Source organism: Canis aureus, chromosome 38 (assembly GCF_053574225.1).
Source record: "Canis aureus isolate CA01 chromosome 38, VMU_Caureus_v.1.0, whole genome shotgun sequence".
NCBI classification, from domain to species: Eukaryota; Metazoa; Chordata; class Mammalia; order Carnivora; family Canidae; genus Canis; species Canis aureus.
The window spans coordinates 11,043,900-11,068,189 of NC_135648.1; the positions used below are offsets into that span (position 1 = coordinate 11,043,900).

The 24,290-nt window shown below is 33.5% G+C and overlaps 1 protein-coding gene across 3 annotated transcripts in view; it reads right to left on the reverse strand.

Moving 5' to 3' along the window:
• The window catches only part of SPATA17 (spermatogenesis associated 17), a 205,130-nt gene that overhangs the window by 118,530 nt on the left and 62,310 nt on the right, over positions 1-24,290 (reverse strand). For all 3 annotated transcript variants that reach the window (XM_077886679.1, XM_077886678.1, XM_077886680.1), the window contains exon 6: positions 13,419-13,542. In XM_077886679.1, coding sequence (XP_077742805.1) covers positions 13,419-13,542 — 124 coding nt within the window. The remainder of the gene's footprint in view (positions 1-13,418; positions 13,543-24,290) is intronic.

The following is a 24,290-nucleotide window of genomic DNA, read 5'->3' on the forward strand; positions in this document are numbered from 1 at the left end:
TTATTTTATATAACTGAAGCTTCCTTCACCTCTAGAACCACTTCCCTTGCAGATCTACTGAACAAAGCATTTTAGTACTCCCTGTATCACAGTGACTAAAGAGAGATTAGCATTTTCTTAGTTACTGAATGTCATTCTCAAACCAGTACTCCTCCATCTTCTTGCAATCTAAATATGCAACCTTTGTCGCTCCTTGTGATTATCATACACAGACTCGCTGGTCATTTACCCATATTCATGATACCCTTTGGCACTTAGTTCAGTCTTCCTTTCTACTATGTGCTCTAGGATAACATCTGGGCGATTTCATGTATAGGTAGGTAGCCCATCTCTACAGTTTAGCCTCATAGTTCTTTAACTCCTTTAACTTCACTGACCCTCACCTTTACACATTACTAGTTAGAGCAAGAGAGAATGACAAAAACATTATATTCTTATAGATATTTCTTCATCTCAAATCACAGAATTACAAAACAATGTGTATCCAATGTGTTGAATAGGATGTCTGTGGGTTTCAGATTTTCAGCTGATACCTCAAAAATGAAAATGCTTTTTAAAAGATTGATTGATTTATTTGGGGTGGGGTGGGGGGAGGGGGGAGAGGGAGAGAGAGAGAGAGAATCTCAAGCAGACTCCTCCCTGAGCATGGAGTCCCACTCAGGGCCCAATCTCATGATCCCAAGATCTTGACCTGAGACGAAATCAAGATAAGACATTCAAATGACTGAGCCACCCACGTGCCTCAAGATGAAAATACTTAATAGATAATATAAGTACTCACCCTTCTTCCTCTGTTCATGGCTCTTTTTCCAAGAAGACAAACACATTGCCCGAAAGCTATCCAGAAGTGCCCATGAGGGCTTGCTTGCCTTCCTGTGAGAGGGCCCTGCATCTTAGACTTATGCCTCCCACCCCCTGATGCTTAAAGGAACTGATAAGCTAATTCACACAGAAAACATCAAAAGCTAATAATGCTGAATATATTATCTAGTAATTATCTTTAAATAAATAGAAATTTAAAGATATGATTTCAACCATTATCCAGGAAAATAATGTGGAGCTAGGACCTTTCTCAGCCCTCTTTAAGCCATACCTTAAAGAAACCAAAGCATGGTTTTGAAGATAGCCAGATCTTAGTTTGAATTTCATATTCAAACTATCTAGTTATGTAATTTGTTTTAATCTGGGACATTAAAGAATTAAAAAAACATGTTAGCTTCCCCTTTGCCTTTTCTTTGAATATAAGATTTGCCCCTTTAAAAATCATACAGAATATATTTCACCAAATACAGGTGTCAGTTACTAAAAATTATTACATCTGTCAAAATGATTGTTTTATTTATATTTTATATTTAATTCAGAGAAGAAATAGTGAATAATTGGGGCTGAAATAAAAGCTGCTTTTCTTGTTCTGAATATGAAAGTAGTATAAATCCTAAGTAGGACATGCATTAGAAATATGACTTTGATATTAGAAATTGGGGATATTAAAGTGACATGGTTGCTCTCCTTTATGAACTCACCTATGTTAAAGAGAAGTAGATATAATCATAATACCAATGGTAAAAATTGTATAAAGAAATGGAGGAGGGATGTCTGGGTGGCTCAGTGGTTGAGTGTCTACCTTTGGCTCAGAGTGTGATCCTGAGGTCCTGGGATTGAGTCTTGAATTCGGTTACCTGCAGGGAGCCTGCTTCTCCCTCTGCCTGTGTCTCTGCTTCTTACTCTGTGTCTTTCATGAATAAATAAATAAAATCTTAAAAAAAAAAGACATGGAGGAAAAAAAAGCAACAACCATGCCTAGCAAGATCAGGGAAGGCTGAACCACAATTTTAGCATTCAGATAATTGTCAACAGACAAGTTGATTTTGGCATGGGTATATAAATATTTATTTTTTAAAGATTTTATTTATTTATTCATGAGAGACAGAGAGAGAGAGAGAGAGAGAGAGAAAGAGAGAGAGAGGCAGAGACACAGGCAGAGGAAGAAGCAGACTCCATGCAGGAAGCCCAATGCGGGACTCGATCCCGGGTCTCCAGGATTATACCCTAGGCTGAAGGCGGTGCTAAACTGCTGAGCCACCCAAGCTTCCCATAAATATTTATATATTTTACCATGGATAATATATATATCATATATTTTGCTATGGATAAACCAGGTAAAATAAACAATCATAATGATGTGAATTTAAGACTAATTCAAATGACCATAATTTAATGCATGCATATACAGCATAAGCATAAACAATAAATAAGAGTGAAACAAAATTATCTTAATGATTCACAATTTCAAAGATATATTAATACTGAAATTATATACAGATATATACATGTATTAATTTAAAAGGAGATGGAAAATAAAGCTGAATAAACTTAAGAGAAAAACTTGTAAATTCAACTCATTAAAAGGACTAAAAAACTATACCGGAACATTTTACACTATATAAGCACTTTGAAAATGTAACTTTTGTCTAAACTAAGAACAATCATATCCTTTTGACAAGACTTTCCTTTTACTATTAGCAACAGCTACTGAGCCCTGCAATTTATTTTAGGCCCAAGAGATATTAAGAGATTAACATTAAAGACAAATTCTGTCTCTATTCTCCTTTGTTCATACCTTCCTTCCATTTTCTCATCTTTTATTTTACTGTCTTCTGTGATATTTATAGGTAAAATAAAAAAATTTCTTGGGTAAAATACCTCCAATTGTCAAAAGATATATAGCTAGAAATAGAAATATCAACTGACAAGACTATTTAGCAGAAAACCTGCCACTTTATACTAAAATATTTAAAGTCCTGTTTCTCACACCAAAATGAAACTTTTTTTTTTTCTAAGTAGGCTCCACGCCTAGCATGGCTCCGAATGCGGGGCCAAACTTACAATCCTGAGATCAAGACCTGAGCTGAGATCAAGAGTGAGACGATTAACCAACTGAGTGACCCCAGGTGCTCTGAAACTAATTTTTAATATTTATTTTTAAATAAACAATTGCACTTCTTCTTTGCTTATGTTTCTTTTGTGACTGTAATACACATATAAAATATTGTACAAACCTTCTATGTCTTTTAAAATATTTGCCTACCTTATACTGCATAAAATCTCAAGGTCATAGACAATTTCTATAGTGTTGGACTATATCATAATTTACACTCAAAAGTTAAGAAATACTCATGGCTTGGGCAGCCCAGGTGGCTCAGCAGTTTAGCGCCGCCTTCGGTCCAGGGTGTGATCCTGGAGACCCAGGATCGAGTCCCATGTGGGGCTCCCTGCATGGAGCCTGCTTCTCCCTCTGCCTGTGTCTCTGTCTCTCTTTCTCTTTGTGTCTCTCATGAATAAATAAATAAAAATCTTAAAAAAAAAAAAAAAGAAATACTCATGTCCTTAGTAGTGACCTAAACGATCAAATAAGCTATGTTAGTCAATGTTTGAGTACCTTGATCACTGACTTAGTTAAGAGATCATTCTAAGATAACATTTGAAAGTATAAACTCTCTCCCTGTGTCCCTAGTTTTAATAAGAAGGAATAATGTTTTTGACTGTAGGGCACAAGGGCTGGGGAAGGAGATATAAAGAAGATTAAAGGAAGAAGAAGAAATAAAGAAAGAAGATAGATTAATCCAAAGATTGAGATTTTAAAATTTGGCTACTAGCTATTCAGTTGAAGTAATTCTAACATTTTCCAATCCAAAAGAGTGAATTAAATATCAAGAACATGGAGTGAGCAGAGCTTATCTACATAAAGTTATTCTTCTGGACTTGCTGAAGAGCTAAGATAAACCATGAGCTGACTGACCATCTCTACCTCTTCATTATTTATCCATTTATAACAGTATCTAATGTCTAACTGGTCTCATCCTAAAATATTTCGGAAGTGTCTTAAAATTAGAAAAGTAGTCATAATAATAGTAGGAATAGATCTTCAAATCTATGAAACTATGATAGTCCCAACTATTTCATCAGATCTATTTAGAGCAATGGTATAACTTCCTTGAATTTCTAAGTTTTAGATTTCATTGTATTATAATTAGGGATAGAAAAAGAACCACCAGAAACTCAGTCTTCTCTAATCAATGAAGAAGTTGAAAAAAATGATTACAATTAACATACCAATAACATTAATTTTATAAATACCAATAGAAATAGAATATACCAGTTAACCGCCAATTACCTTGTATTAAGTGTCCACATACAATACAATTTAAAATATGGCATGCTAGAGGTAAGTCAAGACACATGGAACTTTAAGGTAGAAAATGGAAACTATTTTCGTTATATTTTTTCTAATTGTTTTCCGACTTTTGAATTTTCTATTAAAGCTGTATTTGAAATTTCATACAAGGCTATATTTGTGTATTTGTATATATGTATATACACATATGCACAGATAAAACATACATAGGTTATATATATAGGTTATTGTTTAATACCTGTGATACCTAATAAGAACTCTCTCCATCCCATACCTAACCAATTAAAATTTTACTGGATGGAAATAATAGACCCTGATTTTGATGTCCAAAAATAAAACAGAATAGAAAACTAAAGAAAATCAGGTGCCTGGGGCAGCCTGGGTGGCTCAGTGGTTTGGCGCCTGCTTTCAGCCCAGGGTGTGATCCTGGAGACCCGGGATGAAGTCCCACATCGGGCTCCCTGCATGGAGTCTGCTTCTCCCTCTGCCGGGTCTCTGCCTCTCTCTCTCTCTCTCTCTCTCTCTGTGTGTGTGTCTCTCATGAATAAATAAAATTAAAAAAAAAAAAAAAGAAAAAAGAAAATCAGGTGCCTCAATTTTATAGATAGGACTAAGTGTCAAAGGTCTGAATGTTAGATTTCATATCTGATATGCAGATGACTATTCATATAAAATTGAATTAATTTAAAATAAATTAAAAGTTAATAAAAGTTAAAACTTCTTTGAGCAATGTTAACACAATGTAAAAATATAGTATAACAAGAGGTGAAGTAACAGTGAAATTGATTCAACTTAATCTCCGGGGCCCTAAATTTCACAGGCTCTTTTCATAACACAAGGAGGGACCCTGACAATGTGTTCACATGATTATGTTTTTCTGTAAAACTTGTGAAAGTAAGACTTGAGTTAATTCCACTGCCTCTCAAACTCTGACTTACCCTCTATCATACTTGGGTTGGTTGGCACAAGAGTGGCTATGGGCATTTTGGAGACCAAGCTAGGAAAAAGCTAAGGTGAGTATATATTTGATTTAGGTTTGATTGGATATATTTATAGACCTTTTTTCCAGTTGCTTCCAAGTATACTTAAAATTGTTTAGTAATCACAATGTAGGAATAACTTTCAGTAATATTCCTGAACCCAGTGGGTAGACCCACCAGGCATCACAAATAAAGGTGCAGGACAAGAGGCTGTCTTGTAATACAAACATCCTAAACTGTCTGGCCCAGAAGTATATGGCTAGTGGAAGAGAAGTGGGGTTTTCTCAAATGGAGAATTTGATACTTTCTCATTTCCTATACAAAACAGAATATATTTCCTTTCAAAAACATACTCAATAATGCAGCATAAGCAAAAAGAAATGCATCATTTAACTTTCTTATATTAATGAAAAATTTAGATCAATGTTCCTACAAAAAGGACTTTCTCTTTTCACTCTAGAAAATATAACAAAATTATTGTTGAAGAAAGAGGTGATCAAAGAGTATGAAACCAAAATATGATGAACAAATACTATAGAGGTATCAAGCAGTCAATAAAACTACTGTTATATTTAGATTTTGAGTTGTGGTGTTCTCAAATGTTAACATTTGAAACGTGCTTAAAGTTTTTTGTTCATTAGAAAAACATATTCATCTTCCTGTATTTTCAACTTTGTACAGTTTCTTCATGAAGGTAGATCCTCAAATTGTGTAAGTGTCAGGCCCCAAAACACATGAATCTGCCCTGGTCACATGCACAGGAGAGGTTTACAGTGTGTTTAGCTAAGGAACAATTTTTAAAATAACATTTAAAATGTAGTATGCTGAATAAGAAAATATATATAAGAAAAGTAGCTAAGGCACTTTTCTACCTGAGTGGTCTCTGTAAATTAATTTTTATTTTATTTTTGCTTCCATCAGTATTTTTGCCTCCATTTCTTAGATGCACGGTGGATAAATGATGGCAAGAAGAAGGGTAGGGAAGGGACTTATTTGGGAACACAAGACTTCTTTTTTAACCACTTCACTTTATCTCTTCAAAGAGTACTGACAATGGACAATAATTTTATCTCTTTCATATATTACAGGATAATAAAAACTATAATGTTAAAGAGGGAGGAAATAAAATGTAAAAGTTAATAGCTAATTCATTCACCACACTAGTTTAGTCCTTGGCCTTTTCTGAACAGAGAATGCCAATAGTAACAAATTATGTGATGGTTTTGTGATGTGGACAGTTCACTTGGGACCAATAGCCAATGACCAAACTTGAGGACCTGCCTCTTAAACTATGGATCCAAAGATCGTAGGTCAGATCTTTATTCACTACATAGCCTTCTGGAAAGAATAAATCTGCCAAGTGTCCAGAGGAAAAATGAGTACCAAACAATAGCATTTCGATCACCAGAAAGATAATTGCTACTTTAAAGAATATTGTGGGGATAAATGTAATAAAAGTGCTTTGAGCTATTCACAGAAAGGCACCACAGAAATCTACATTTTGTTCGTTCTCTCTTGCTTCATTCACTCTTTTATATGCAGGCCCTAGTTTTTCTATTCCTCCACAAACTTATTCAAATCAATGTTCCTTTTAAGTACTAAAACATTTCAGAGAAAGGTAACTCAATGAATTGAAGGTTACTCAAGGAGCAGTACTTACTCGGAATGTTAGTGTTTTCAAGGATACCCATAAACTAGGATAAAGTCCCTTTCAGAGTTTATTTAGGTGAATCATGTGTAGCCCACCAGTGTAGACCACTGACTCAAATTTTCACTGTGCCTGCATTGTACTGAGGATGCCCAACAGCACAGAGTTTAAATCAACTAGTTATATAACCTTGAGCAAGTTGCTTCAACTTCCATACCTGCTTTCTTTAATCTGTTAACAGAAAGAGCTAGAAAGGTAATCTCTAAAGATCCCATGCCTCTGTAGTATATTCCTATGAGGGGTCCTGTCCTCTGTTAGTGTGAGTTCCTATTTTTATATTTTTCTCCATGGCAACACACAAACTACTGGGAAGTTGGCAAAAACAAATATAACATCCTTCATGTAAGACTTATGATCTACTCCCACTCCCTACTTCTATAATTCTGTTTTACTGCCAGACCTTTCCAACCTAAAGAAATGTGCCATAACCAGGGAGCAGATAATGTAAGAATTAAGAATTCATTGTTGAGAATGCCGTGAGACGTAGGAAAGAAATAAGAGGAATCTAGAGTGACATAGTTAACTAGGAATACCTAATAGCAGGGATGCTAAGCAAATTGACAAAATTGCCAAGTTTTTCTTATATGTCCTTCTAATTTTCTTTATAGTGCCTTATAAGATCTACTTTCTTCCCAGATATTCCATAGAGTCATAATATACCTTAGCATCTCTGGCTCCCTTCATTACCAATCTTATGCCCATTTTGGTCTTCATACTCCAGGCATTGCCTCAGGGCTCTCTCCTCTCCTCCTATAATAACCTATTCACAGTTATTAATTTTCACAAAGCTATATTAAAGTCACCAATCTCATATAAAGAGACCCTTGTGATGAATGTTTCTAGGGTATAAAATCAGACTGTATCTGGATGCTCACCCTGAGATAAGGAAGATAAGGCTAGATAGGCAAGGTAGAGTTAGTCTGGAGGACTTCAAATGTGTAAGCTGAAAACTTTGGATTTTATCCCATGAACAACAGAGAATCTTCAGAAGACTTACTATATTTATTAATTTACAATTTTTTCACCTTACCTGAAATTTGTCTTATAAACATGCTATTCACATCGCTATGGTATCTGTATCAAGGGTATCAGTTATTTTTATTATGTTACTTTCTTTTTAAATTAAGCTACTTTCCTTCTGCATATACATGTTTTGCTATAACCTTGAAAAGAAAGTTGCTGAAACCATTTATTTCTCTCAAAAAATACAATAATTAAAGATAACATTTTATTAATATTAATTGGAGTATGGGGTCTTTTTAAAGAATCTTAAATAGCTGAAAAGCATTACCTCAGTGTCCATATAAAAACTATCCATTAAAGAAAAAAACATCAAAAACTTATTATATAAATAATGACATGAAAATTATTTCCAAAAACTGTGTACAAATTTTAATTAAATTTATAATTTTTCATTTTAGTTTTTAACTTGAATATGTATGAATTATCAAAAGCCATTGTTATTAAATAAAATACACATACTTGTAATATACTTGGTTATGAATATATTTTGTATCTACCCTTTTTTATTAATACATTGAAATAAAAAACAGGGTTATAATTTTCACTGATCAGGAAACAATGTATATAATTCTATATAATAAGCTATATTTCTAAACATTATTTATGATGTGGATTTTGAATCTTACATTTGTACCTGTAACTCTGCTGTTCTCTAGGAGGATCTGTAAAAATTCTGGCAACATTTTAGAGGCAATGTCTTCTAATGAGTCCAACAATAGGCCTTTTGCATGTATCTACCAGTAGGTGGAGCAGACAACATAATTTATTACCCAAGAACAAGGACGGGAATGAAAGTCAGTTTATTTGAAATAAAACAAATCTGCAAATGAGATTTTCTTCAAAGGAAATATGTCCTATATGTGTTAGATTTAGTTTGACTGGTTACTGAATCAAAATAAATAACTTTATTAAATAATCAATCTTTGCAGAAAGATAAATTAAATTTACAAATGGAAGCAATGTTTGCATTTTACTTATTCAAATCAACTAAAATTAGCTTTCTTTTCATAAAACTTTTACAGGGACAAAGATTTTTTGATGTGTTCATTTAATAAGGGTGCTAAACCCAATCCTGTTTTACAGGTGATGGGGTGCATAACAAATAGTATTTTCTGGGAAATATAATTGACTAATCCTATTATGTCTGTAGCAACAAATTAACCTTATTACTACTAGTAAATGGTGATTGATTATTTATGCAAATAAGTTACCATGTTCAGCTTTCTGATTGAAATAAACATATACAAAAGGTGCTTTAATATGACTTGAACTTTTTAATTAATAAAACCCTGAGGGGTCTATTAATTCACTCATTGCAACATTAGTTATTTACTTGTGTAATATCTATTAATGCTAACATATTTGCTTGCATAAAGATGAGATACTTAACATCAGTAAAAATCAGGAATAGATTTTAGAACTATTTTAAGATATATATTAGATTTGTACTAACACTGACTTTGAAATTAGGTTATCAGTATGTCAGTATATCAGCATAATAGTGCTAAAATTATTAATACATTAAGTGACACATACCTTAGTTTATTATCTATATAGGAATTCACAATATAATTGTGGCTTAGAAAATTCCTTACCTTTTTAAAAGTATTCTTTGTCTGAATTAATGTTTTATTTCTACTCATATAAGTGAAGCTATATTAGATCTATGAAAATTTAATATGAAAATTAGTATTCTACAAACTATCATTATATATCACTATAAATCACTCCTAAATTATTGAAATCACCAATAAAATAGCTCTAAAAAGGCTATTAGCATTATTCTCTTTACATATGTCAGCAAAACTTTTCCTATCCTGATGTACTTCTTATAACAATTATTTACACTTGAATATTTACTCAGTAAATTTTCAAACAACTGAACAATTTGAGAGTTAAAATTGACACAAGCCTTTAAAAACAATTCATATCTGGCTTTTATTTTGTTCTTAAATGTATATTTACTATCATTTGAAATCAAAACTCTTAAAACAAGCAATGAAATTAATCTGTAAACATCTCAGGAATGTTTTAAAATCTGCAACTTAATTTCTCCCCAATAGCCAAGTCATGCTGAGAAAATCGGTAATAATAATCAAATTGAAACATGTGTTTTTCATTTTCTGAGTCTTCCTTAGGTTAGGGAAAGTAAAGGTTTTTGTGAAAATAAAATGATAAATGGAATCAGCTAAATCATAAAAATAAATGGCTGTTAATTTCAATCAAACTACCTATATGAATTGTAATTGAAAGGTGTCAAATTTCTCTCTAGTAAAAATATTTGATTGGCATAGACTGAAATCAGAGTGAATGGTTCTGGTGGTTAAGGACCTTATATATTCATTTATATGTCCTAGTCCTGTTTCAGTATCAGATAGATTGTCAGTACTCAAAAATATGTTATTGGAATAATTGATGAATTTTATTTTATTTTATTTTATTTTTTTAAAGTTAAGATTTATATTCAAGTTATTTATTAATGTTATTGCATATCTTTGTTTAGGTTAAGGTGAATATTACATACTTTCACATGGGGAAAATGGTTTATAATCGCTACTTGTAATATCAGTTTAATATTTGCCACTTTTTATATCATAATGAAAAATACTGATTTAAAGCTAAGTGAAGAAAATCTGGTAGTTATAAGACATTTGAAATTTCTAGTATCATCCCATTAGTACAACTAATCCCCTGACGAAAGTCAACAGATGAGACTAAGATGATACCACTATTCTATTTCGTTACCAAAAAAAAAAAAAAGTTTGCTTTGGGAATAAAAGTGTCTGCATAAGTTCAAAGGGTTGCCATTTTATCTCCAGTTACTTGTGGTCAAATATGAAGATAACTATGATAAAACATACCGACTTGCCAGATCCAAATGAAAATCTCTAATATTTTAATAATATTCCTGTCCAAGGAAGAGGATTTAAAAACATCATTTCCCCTCTGTTGCCCTCAGGTCTGTGAGACCTGATGTAAAATGGGGGAGGGGAATATTGGGAAAAGATAATTATAAATATTTCTAACTAATTTTGATTAATAATTAAAGGAAAGCAAAGAAAAGAAATGAGAAAATGAATGCTTCCAACGACTAAGAAAAACAGAAGAAAATGAAATTGTAGAATCTTCGTCTATCCGTGACAGGTTAAATTCTAATAATACAATTGTTATCATTTACTGAATGCTCTCTAAGGGCCAGGTAGTATTTTAAATGTATTACATCCAATCCTTAGAACATTCTTTCAAATTGTAGAGTGAAACAGACAATTCCAGGTAATCTCCTGATATTTTACCCTAAGTGGTCCAGAGAGCTTGGATGCCAACTTAGCTCGGTCTGATGTCAATGACCATACTCTTTCTGTTGTACCACACTGCCGCAAAAACAACCGTTCTATTGGATACCAAGGATTTCCGGAGACAAGGGATCACTAAACTAATGTTTATATGCATGGATATTAACAGCAGTCTGCAAGGTATAAACAAGAAGGAAAATGGGCTAGGGCATTAACAGTTTGTATTTGTTAGCACAAACATAACTAAAACACTGGTATTATTATAAATTCGTTAAGGTCCAGGAATCAAGTCACATGGTCAAGTTTTTGGAAATTTGTTAAACCAGGTGTTTAAATTTAAAACTGAAATGAAATCAAAATAAAGAAATAATGCATATAAAGTATCTATGATACTCTGTGGCACATGGTGAGTATTCCATGGATATTTGCTATTGCATTGTTTTTATTAGTATAACAACTCTTTATAGACTTTCTAATGTGGAAAAAAAGAGAATGAACAAATGTTTTCATTAAGTCTGATTTCGCCATTTAAAAAATGATTTTTGATATACACTACCTATCGTTAAGTATAAGCAGCAGAAGTTGACCTCAGATTAAGAAAGATTCAAAGCAAAAAAGGGGTTCAGAGTTATCAAAATAAACAACTCTACCCAGTAATTAGAATTCTCTAAATGTGATAAAGGATATATCAGGCATAAAGGCATAAAGGATACATTTATGCCTCCCTTATTTCATCTAAATTGAAATTACTAATAACTGAAGTTAAAAAAATTCTTAATTTGTGATTTTTACCTTTAAAAAAATGTAGCCCACCAACTATACAGATAAAATTTTCACATTGCTATGGATTTACAATCAAGGCTTAAAATACCTCGACTTTTTTATTATTATTATCTTTACTCCCTAAGTATTTAGAATCTAAAAATCTCAGTTTGAGTACCAGACCTATTACTACTAGTTTTGTGTCTATATATATTACTCCCCTAATTTTCTCTGAGTTTCAGTTTTCTTACCTGTTAAATGGAGATAACAAATAGCTCTACAAATCTAAGTAAATATTAAGATAGTCATCATTATCAAGAGTATTGTTAATTATACAACCAAATAAAAGCTAGAAGTATAGGCTTCTGTTCCAAATGTACAAGGCCAGTCCAGTACTTAATTTTTTTGAATCTGGATGCCTTTAAGCATGACATTCAGTCTCAGCTAACACCCTTCACCACCCTCCACAATGGACTGGACTTGCCTATGTCTGAGACATTTGAACTAGTGGCTCTGGCTGGAACTAGAAGACTGGATTTGAAAGTGGATGAAAAAGAACAGAAACTCACAAATTGCTAGTTTCCTGCCTGAAGCGCAATTAACAAAACTACCTCGACCCCCAAAGTCATATTTTTTTTGTTTGTTCGTTTTTTTTTTTAAGATTTTATTTATTTATTCATGAGAGACACAGAGAGAGATAGAGAGAGAGAGGCAGAAACACAGGGAGAGGGAGAAGCAACTCCATACAGGGAGCCGGACGTCGGACTTGATCCCGGGTCTCCAGGATCACGCCCTGGGCCTGTTCTGTACCAAACCTGGGCCCAAGAAATAACCATATTTCTCTGGGAGCAGAATATTCTAAACAACGATGTACTTTTTTTTTTTTTTTTTTTTTTTTTTTTTTTTAGCAACTATGACAAGATCCGAGGCCCTAAAATTTTACCTTTTAGAAGAAAAGAATTCTAAAGACTCCAAATTCCACATTTGTATCTCAATATGAGGATGTAATCACTGAAGCAGTTTTGTTCAAAGCTTTACTGGAAAACGGGCATCGAAATTTAGAAAGGGTGCAGGAAAGGTTTTAATCTCAAATAAAACAGGAAAGTGACCTCGGTTTAGTAACTTCTGAGTTCTTGATCAATTCGCAAAGCAGTAAGCCACTCAGAACGGGTTTGAAAAGCGAGGTTGCGGCCTTCGTGTTGTGTTATCACAGAGGCAGATCACCCTGCTGACTTGCACCTTTCTGCCAGCGTCAAGGCGCCTGCCTCTATGAAGCTGCTGTCACAGACGAGTCATGGTGTCTGCATGCACCTACACACAAGCACGGAATTGAACTCGAAGTAGTGTCTTTGTGATATCTTTTCAACAAGTCATGTCCCATTCAGCCTGCTACTTTATCTTTGTCAGGCTGGGGGCCCAAGTGGTTTACGGGAGCTGTCAGGGGCAGGTAGACCAACCTGCTTCGTGCTGAGGAGGTAATGCATCTTTCGGGCTTGGTAATCTCTTTTCTTCTCCTCCCTTTCGAGGTCGGCCTTCTTCTCTTCTCTTTCTTTCATCTCTGCAAACTCCTCGAGTGCCTCCCTGCATCAAAACAATCAGCCGTTATTTATGATACTAAAAATCTGCTAACATTTTCACTCTTCCACTGATGATAATCAAGTAAGTTTTTGAGGGGCTACCATCATCCACATCCATCAAAATCAGCGGTGTAATCGATCTTACCTGCACATTCCACTGAATCTTTGCAATCTTTAAAAAGCATTTAAGTGATTTTTCGGTGGCTAAAGATTTTAAATCAAATATCTACCTATTCTAATTAATTCAACAGCTGAGGAAATATATCAAGTGCAAAGTAAGTGAACAACTCCATTACCATTTTCTTTGGTTGAAGATGAGCTATTTTGGACATACCTAAATGTCCCAAGAAAACGGCTGAGCTACTAATTTCCTTTAAATTTTGATTTTGTATTAACAAATCTCTGATCATTTATTCTGTATACTAACTAATAGGCTAATTTTGAAAGTGGGATGGGTTTATATATATATATATATATATATATATATAATCAAAGAAGTATATATATGTATACTTAATGAAGTATATATAAGTATATATATATACACTTAAGTATATATATAAGTATATATATATATATACTTAATGTAAGTTTATTTCAGTTAACACTTTAAAAAATACCAAGATGATTACCTATATTATCTTGCACTTGCAAGATTTTATTCAATTATATAGATAATTTTAAAGAAAGCTAAACTAGGTGAATAAGTTCCTGGCTTTCTAGGTGTGAATAAATTTCACTGAAGTCATGAAAATTGCATCATTTATGAGTGTGTATCTAAGACATTTAAACAAAAAATAAATTTTTAAAATACCCTATGTGAAAAATGCCTGATAAATAGAAGAAATTATCAAATATAGAAAAAAATCTTTTATTTTTCACAGAACACATTTACTATTCATTTTAAATTATGTTTTGAAATTATTGTTATTCTTCTTTAATGATATATATGTAACCTAGTGTCCAGTTCTTTAAGTAAAATTTTAAGTCATCTGAGCATTTACCATAAAGATATCAAGGAAAAGGAGATGGAAAGATTCAAAAAAAAAAAAAAAAAAAAAGAGATTCTCATTTCTACTTTCATGTCTAGAAATATTTTTGTTGTGATTTTCTGTTAAAGGCTACTAATACAATACTTCATACAAGGTTACTTATGAAACACACTGACGTTTAAAAATCACCATGCTACGCTATTGCAGCAGAGCAATTTTTTTCAACATAAGATTAAATTGCAAAATAAATGAATTACTTGGAGTGGCATGGCCCTCATTTTGCCACCCTTCTCTTGAAAATTGCTTATTAATATGAAAAAAGGAGTCAGAAAATAGCCTGTTTTACTTTATGCATAGTATTTTGGGGGCTTCTGCGCCCACAGAGCTGGGCTAGCTGCACGTTTAGATTGTGTTGGCAAGCTGGTACAATGACCTTTCTGACCTGCATCTCAAGGCTATTATTAATCGCTAAGTAACCTGGTAAAGCCAAACAAATTTGTTTCCATTGAAAGGATCTCTATCTGTGTCTGAGAATTTGTTCTGTACCAAACAAACCTCATTAACTGTGTCCATTTTTGACAAAGAACCAGGAGTTAGAAGGACTGGTGACCTTTCTTTGTCCTTAAGGTACAAATTTCAAGGCAGTTACATATGAATAAATGAGAATTTTTACCAGGAAAAATAACAATCACAGGTTATATTAAAAAACTAAATATACTATTAATTTTCATCTTCCCTTTTAATCTTATGTACAAATATTTCTTCGATAATTCCTCTTATAAGTCTTTAAGATAATTTAAAAGAACCGATGAACTGCCTCTACAAGGATAATTACTCAGATATGCATGTATGCAATTTTATGTCATTCTAAAGATAAGCACAGTAATTTTCCAAGCAATCACAAAAATAAAAAAAAATCTACAAAGAAGTTTGTATCTATAAATGATTTAATGAATAAGAAGAGATCTTACATAAGAAAAAAGTACCCAATATAATTAAACACACACATGCACAGGTAAGGTGCAAAGAAGTAATAGGACTTGGATGCAAAAATCAGAAGTGTAAATTATTTGATGTCATAAAAACAGTCCATCTTCTGGATATGGAAATGTAAAATAAAAACAGTGTGTACCTAGGGAGCTTGACAAGGAAAGCTAAAACTGAGAGATATGTAAAAGAATGTCAGCTTCCAGTATATGAATAAAGTGCACTATAAACCCAGAAGGAACTGAGAAGCCCTAAAAATAAATCCAAGAAATTTGACAAAACATTAGAAAAACGAATCTCAAAACATAAAAGTAATTAATTTAATAAATTTATACAATTTTTGAAAAAAATCAATCTTATGTTCCTGATTTATTGCCATACTTGAGACTGTACAGATATATTGAACACCACAGTTATACTCATGTCAAATAGTCTTTGTTTAATGACCAAGTAGGAAGAGCTGAATAAATTGTTATCCTGATATACAAGTTTTTGTTACATCAATAGCAATGAAGATATGTCTCAGTGTAAAGGATGTAATAAAAAATTATGATCCCATTAAGGATTAAAGGGTGAAAACTATTCTAACCAGGTTTTTTTATAAAATTATAAAAATTATTGATTTTTTTTTATCCAGGGATTTTTTTTCTAATGCAGTGCTTTTAAAACACTTAAACTTTTTCTCAAATAATTCCAGGTTGTTTTCATAAATTTTTTTTCATTTCAGGCAGATATATTGTCTTATTTCTATCCTTAAAAAACAATCCTATGACATATATGGAAGGGAAGCTACTAATTACACTATTTTACAAATATGGTAACACATAATGAGATGAAATAACGTACTCTGAATAACAAATCAGTTAATAGTAGAAATGGAATTAGAATCCTTAGATTTACAGATTCTCTAATTGCAGGCTGTAGTCATCCTGATATAAGAAATACTATGCAGAAGATATTTTTTATTGAATTAACCACATACATTTTCTTTTATTTTATGGTCCTGTTTTCTATTGTATACCTAACGAAACTTGGGTAGGTCCTAGGACTTCCTGTATCAAGTTTCATATATATAAAATGTATTTGGTGAGATTAGTTTAAAAATAAAGGTAAAAATTACTGAAACTTTTATAAAGTCTTAAATATTTGAATATATTTACAATGATAAAATATTTACATATTTTAATTATGATAGGAATAATAAAAATAATAACAGCCACATGGAAGCAATACAGTGAATGGGTTCACAGCATAAACTATGAAATGACACCTGATTATAAACTCTCTGCTGTGCTCTGCACTACTGTTTGATATCTAAGTCTCAACATCCTCATCTATAAAATGTAAATAGTATAGAGTTTTCTTCGTCAAGCTATTGTGAGGAACAAATATATTAATCTACGTAAAGTATTCAGAGGGGGGCTGGCACACAGGAAGGCACTACATGGGTGTTTACTATATATTGAATTTTCACTCTAAGCTATGTTCTAGGCTACTTGCTTTATCAACTCAACTGGATACCAATCTTTTATACTGTCTCAAATTCCCTCAGTGATCTCTTCTTTTCTCTCTCCTGATCAGTGTGCAATTTTTAGGTGAAATCATGAAGCAAACCATGGAATTTGGTTTTTCTAAGAGGCACAGAGGCATGGGGTAAACCTTGACTGGTGGGAAACAGGACATGGAAGAGAGCTATGCAAATAAATTTCCCTTTTTTCTGTCTTCTGTGCACTGCTGAGAGTTCTCCTAGCAAACCTGTGCATTGGTTAATGGATAATGCAGCGTGTACCTGCTATACCTTGTTGAGTCACTATGGGACCCTAGACGAAGTGGTGGCCAGGGCTGCAGGAGCTCATGGTATCACATTCCTCCTTACAGGATCAATGCATGAGTACTGGCAGTAGACAGTTTATAGCTGTATGCCACCGGAGAAAATCAGCTGCCCGGTCTCAGGTTTTGTCACTCTCTCTCTCCAGCCTGCATCCAGTGGCTGGTGACTGAGGGAATGTACAGACCCAGAGCCTTCCTCACTTTGGGTCCACTCTAAAGACCTATCCAGGGGTACCGGGGTGGCTCAGCGGTTGAGCGTCTGCCTTTGGTTCAGGCCGTGATCCCAGGTTCCTGGGATTGAGTCCTGCACTGGGCTCTCCACAGAAAGCCTGCTTCTCCCTCTGCCTGTGTCTCTGCCTCTCTCTGTGTCTCTCATGAATAAATAAATAAAATATTAAAAAAAAAAAAAAAGACCCATCCAAATCCTAAGCTTCCTGAGACTGGCTGAGACTTCTGATGTGGTTCAATTTCTCCGCCACTTTACAGGTGTTATTCTTCACATGCTCCCCAATACAGTCCTGCACCAAATCATTGCACTCAGAGTCTGCTTCAATCTTTGATGCTTCACTCCCTTTTTTTTTCTTTATACTAATACTCAGGGCAGTGAGGATGAAATATTATCAGTTTAATAAAGTATCATCAGCTTAATAAATACAGTATTATCAGTTTAATCCTACACTTACATTTCATTTCCAAGAAGTTCCTGGTTAAAACATACACATTACCACTTTTAATCCTTTCACAATCCAGTGAGGTAAATATTATCACTCCCATTTTATAGATTAAGAAATGAAGAATCACAGAGGTTAAATTTCTGACCAAACCCCCAAACTAGAAGGTGAGAGTTAGAACCTGAATATAGGTTTCACACCAAAATTTATGGCTTTATGCACAATACTATACTCCTATCACACATTTTGCCCAAATCCCATACAGCTGATTCTTGAACAACATAGGTCCACTTGTATGCAGATTGTTTTTAATAAATACTTTTCCCTCCTTACAATTTTAATAACATTTTCTTTTCGGGGTGCATGGTGGCACAATCAGCTGAGTGTTAGATTCTCGATTTTGGCTCACATCTGATCTCAGGGATCGTGGGATTGATTCCACATTCAGCTCCGAGCTCAGTGGGGAGTCTGCTTGGGTTTCTCGCTCCCTTTCTCTCTCCCTTTTCTTCTGTCCCTCCCCTCATACTATCTCTGAAATAAATCTTTAAAAAAGTAACATTTTCTTTTCCCTACCTTACTTCATTATAAGAATACAGAATATATACACATACCATGCAAATATGCTTATTGGTAAGGCTTCCAGTCAACAGCTGGGTATTGGTAGTTAAGTTTAGGGGGAGTCAAAACTTATATGTGTATTTTCAACTGCACAGGGGGTCAGTGTCCCTAACTCCCACATTATTCAAGAGTCAAGTATATTTTGCCATTCCGTTTGATTTTCTTACTCAGTTCAAAATACAGTACCTAAACAAAAAATCTTTATAGTTTTTATCTTCTTGTCTTTGTAAGTCCAGAACCCCAAAATAAAAATGTCCATCCTTTTCTCTAAAAAAGGTTTCATAACTTCAACCATGATTAATCTCTAGCTGTTCTCACTCTCATAATCCTCTCTTTCATATATTTGTTACATTCTACAATATTATAGCTGCATGCATACATGACTTTCCTGTACTTCCCAACCAAGTGCTGAGGTCCTAAAGGTCAGAATTAAAGTTTATTCATTGATGTGTCCCTCCCAAAGTATTTGGTCTAATATCTGGTATAAATTAGGTGCTACCATCATTTTGAACTATTTCTCAGCTGACTAGTAGTACATTTTATCATTTTTGATAGTTTAATTAGAAGAAGGAAGAAGCTACCTTGAGAAAGCCTCTCTTGGGAAGTGTGGAAGAACCAGGATTCTGGCTCTTGGCCTATAAAGTGGTTTTTGGAGTGTGGTATCTAGAAAACAGCATTAGTTTCACTTGGGAAGTGTTGGAAATGCACAATGTCAGGCTCCACCCCAGACCAATTCGGAAATCCTAGGGGGAGGGACCCTGAGGCAATTTCTTGCCTGCTCAAGTTTGAGAAGTGCTAGCCTGCAGCAATGAAAATTATCAACTCTGTTGAGGAATTAAGATGATTCACTCCAACTCACTAGTACAACATCCTAAAGAGACGCATCATATTCAGTTAATAATTTTAATATGAGCATCACTATATAAGTTAAAGCACTGAGAAGTACTACAAAGGAGATATGATATGTACATTACAGTATTTTCATAGAAATCATAATTGTGACAGGAAAGTTAAAAAAATATGGAGATTGTTTTAAAAGCACAAGTGCCAAAATTTTAAGAGGAACTGGTAATAATATATATAATCTCTCAAATAAAAACACAATGCCATCATCTGTGCTGTCTTTAAGAAAAAATAATTCTAAGGAAATGGATTCAAACAATTCTCCAGAGGCTTCACTCTGGTTTGATGGGAAATGAAGCCAGTGATGTGCAAGAAGTCTTTAAAAAAAAAAAAAAAAAGCTGAAAAGCTTTACTTCCTGCTATGGTATATTATGACCTAAAAGTATTTTAGTTAAATTTATTGTATGTGATAAGCAAAACTATTAACCACAGATAAAGCCAATGATGTGTTTGGACTTTAACAATTCGGGGACTGATAAAACCTTCGAATAGATTATCTGGAAGCCAGAAAAATATCCAAGACATTTGCATTAGAAACAAAAGCTTCCCTTTAAGTCACTCAAACCATTTAAACCAGTTATTTTGTCTACCTGGTTACCCAGGGCCTGGAATTGTTGGACAGGCCTTGCAAATTTCATTAGGGCAGCAGTTTATGACGGAAAAATACAGTTTAAAATTAAGGACTGTGGGATCCCTGGGCTGGGTGGCGCAGCGGTTTGGCGCCTGCCTTTGGCCCAGGGCGCGATTCTGGAGACCCGGGATCGAATCCCACGTCGGGCTCCCGGTGCATGGAGCCTGCTTCTCCCTCTGCCTGTGTCTCTGCCTCTCTCTCCCTCTGTGATGACTATCATAAATAAATTAAAAAAAAAAATTAAAAAAAAAAAATTAAGGACTGTGTAGCACACCGTCGTCAATATTCAAGCACTCAGGTTGCTCCTGAGCCTCATGCCTTACTCTGAAAACTGCAGGTGAGGCTTTAACAGTCTGAAAACATTCAGAAGAGTCCTCTCAAAAAATATTTTTAGCTACTCTTGAAAATCCTTTGTTGCAGCATAGATTAACTTCTCTTCAAAATGCCTAAGCTACTTTAAAAATTCGTATCATGAAGAACATGAACATTCACCTGTTTATTCAGTCAGGCGGGCCCAAATATGTTTGAGATATGAAAAGAAATAAAGATGTGTAAAAGCCAATCCCTGCCTTCAAGCAGCTTTCATAATAAAACAACAGATAACCAACTAGACTACAGACAGAATATGAAGAAATATAGAAGCAGTGCTTAAATTCAGAGACATTAGAAGAGGCTTGTTATAGGTGGCAGCACTGGTTGCTGAACCAAAAAGCTGGGATAGAGGAGTACGGTAAGGAAATGAGCCTGGAGTATTCACAGGAAACTTCAGCTATCTTTGGTGGACCTGTTCCATCAACAGCAAAATGAAGGAAATGCACTTGAGACTAGAAAAAGGGTTTCCTGACCTAGGGTAAATGGGCTCCCTAAGGGTAATGCTAGCAAATTTGTACTCTATAGACTAGATATTTTGCGAATGAAAAAAGTTAAAAAGAAGATAATGGTCAATGTTATAAAATTACAATTCCATGACTTCACTCTGATCATAAAAAGGGATCATCCAATTGCTCCATTATTTCATTTGCCTACTTTGCATGATTTTAAAAAGCAATAAGACTCCATTCAAAGATCATTCATGAAAATCAATTTTTTTCTTCTTCTGGTTCCTTTGAATACACTTAGTTGAATAGAACTTTTTTGTGTACTATTCTTCCTAAAAATATGCACATATTTCACTGTAAAATTATTTTCTTTTCACTATTCTGGATAGTTTCTGTAAAAGGAAGTAAAATTTCATATAATATATACTATGCCAAATAATTGAGAGTGACATTGTGCTAAGTACAACAGTGGGTATAATGATAAAATATATTTACATAGTGTATTATTTTCAGGAGCTCTAAGTGCTTCACAGACATTAATTCAACTTCACAACATTCCACTGAGGTTGGTAAGGGGCAGGTATTATTAACAAGGTTCCTGTTCTTCATTGTGAAATGAAATGACTTTACAGATGGTGACTTTGAGACACAGCATGGGGGCTTCCTGCATAAAGGTAGATCAAGGCACATCATATTTTCTCTCCATTGTATATCTTCACAGTGATTCAGCTGTAGAGGATGAGGATCAAGCTAGCGACACTTTATTTGCGATAGAGTTTAGAGTTGAGGTAGCTAAATTTCTATTTCATATAAAAAGTTGCAAGCTCTTATTTACTTTGTGTTCACTCAAAAATCACACATTGCCACTCATTTAAAATGTGTTAACTTCATTTTAAAACAAAAATAATTGCTGCTGCTTTTGCATACAATCCATTTAACATTCAATCCAGGCACATCTCTAAATTAATCAGGATGCTATTGTAAAACAATAATATACAATAGGATGATGTCAATATATTTTAAATTAGTACCACATGTAGTAGTATATCACATATCATTTCAGAAAATTATCTAATGGGTTTTAGAATACTATTTATTGGCCAATTGTCTTATAATCAGTCTAAGAAGTCAGAAGAAAATGCTGGGCAGGAGAGTATCCAGATTTATGGATCATCACAATATAAGTGTTAGCTAAAGTCCCAGAAGTGGAAAAGACTGTCCAGGGCACAGACAGTGAAAAAGCAAATGCATTAAAGAGAAAACATTAATATTTAAGATCAGGCAAATAAAGATGAGTACACAAATAAACAAAGAAGAAACCATTAGAAAAGTAGAAAGGAAACCAGGAGAAAGTGGTGTGACAAAATCTAAGTTGTGAGAGAGATTAGAGAAAAAGAATGATCATCAGTTGCCTTATGCTTTAAATAACCCGATAATATGAAGGCCCAATAGCCTACTGGATAGAATCATAAATAATTTTTTAGCAACAACTACATTTTCTCAATACATTTTCACAATAATTTAAACATATCCTCAAGTATTGACTGAAAAATTTTGTACACAAATATATCAAGTATCTGAATCTGATTTCCACTCTAAACCTTCATTCTCAACCAACAATATTAACAATAACTTTACCAGTCTTTATCCCCGAATTAAAAAGGAGAAAAAAGGAACTTTCTTCCATCCATCTTATATCAAAAGATCAGCTAAGTGAGACATAAGAACTTTCAATTCAACCATTCCTTAAAGTTGGACAGCCACACGACTAAATTCACAAACTAACATATTTTAGTTCCTTGCTTTCAAATGAGTAACAACTTAATGCTATACTCTGGCTTTTTTTTTTTTTCTTTTTTTTACTATCACCATAAAAAAGAGAGACTTGAAATTCAGACAGCTTTTTTTTTTCCTGTTTAAAATTAAAAGTTACTAAAGTCACTGTCACTGTCCATTACATTACTAGTTATATCCTACTGAAAATTCGTATGCAAAATTAATTTAGATCGGGGCTAGAAAAAGGTGTTTCTTGGCATATGCAGTAATTTTTACATTTTCACAATGGAACATACTTAATTAACCACATTTCCTGATCAGTCACACCAATATAGTTATCATTCTGTATTTTCCTTTATTGTGGTCCTTCTTTCTTTTACGTAACTTTTTGTAAACTGCCTAAAATTCATTGTGTAAAGAATTAAATTTGAAAAAAATTTAAATACATACATATAAAAATTATGTTCAATGCGATAAGCTTTTTCCTTTTATTAATTCTATTTCAGGAATGAGGATTTTTTTTATACACTTGGCTTTGAAAATTTTTTGCAATAGCAATATGTTAAAAGTAACACATTCCCGTTAAAAATACGTGGAAAGATTGTGTTCAAACAGTAGATATCATTCCATACTGTAAAGTGATTGTATGGATTATGTCATTAATTACTAATTATGGATAAGTAACAGACTGTTTCTAAAGCAAAGAATATGCATTGTATTTTATATACTCTAGTGTGTTATTATCCAAATTCTACCAAGTTAATTGCTATACCTTCTGCAGTTTTACATATAAAATGATTCTACAGAGAAAAAGTCATATGTACAGCTAACATTTCAGATTAATTTGGTTCTTGAAAAGGAAAATGTTGTTTTCTTTACATCACAGGTTATTCTTTACTAAAAGAGCCCGTAATCTAGATACAATTAGATAAAGCCAAACCACTATCATTTAGTTGGCTGAGATCAGAATATTATACTTTTAAAATGAGGTTTATTGAAATGTTATCTTTAGGTAATCATATTTATTCTCCTTATTTATACAATATAAATGGTTCTCTACTTATGTCCTTGAAATAGTGAACAGGGACACCATAGTATGAAAAAGTGGCCTAGCTGCTGGAGTTCATAAATTTTGTTCAGCTTTGGATGAGTTCAAAGAATTGCCATGTAAGAAAAGCCTTACAGAGGGAATTTATCTGATTATGGCAGTAATAATTACCCAGCTGTTTATTGCAGATAGAGAAATAATTCATGTAGGCAATAGGCCGTGGTGGCAATGACACTCTGCATTTAGTAAATATGCAAACTGTTCACTTCTAATTAACCAAGCTAGAGGATGCCCTTATTAAATGTATAAACTAAAAGTGCCTTCCTGACAAGTGATGAATTGTTACATTGCACAAACTCTTGCCACAGAATTATTGGAGTGAACTTGGGGCTTAACTTCATTAAGAGATCTTGTGGGATAGTTAAATGAGGATGGACAGCATAACAAGGCTTACCTGACAGCCAATGATATGTTAGAG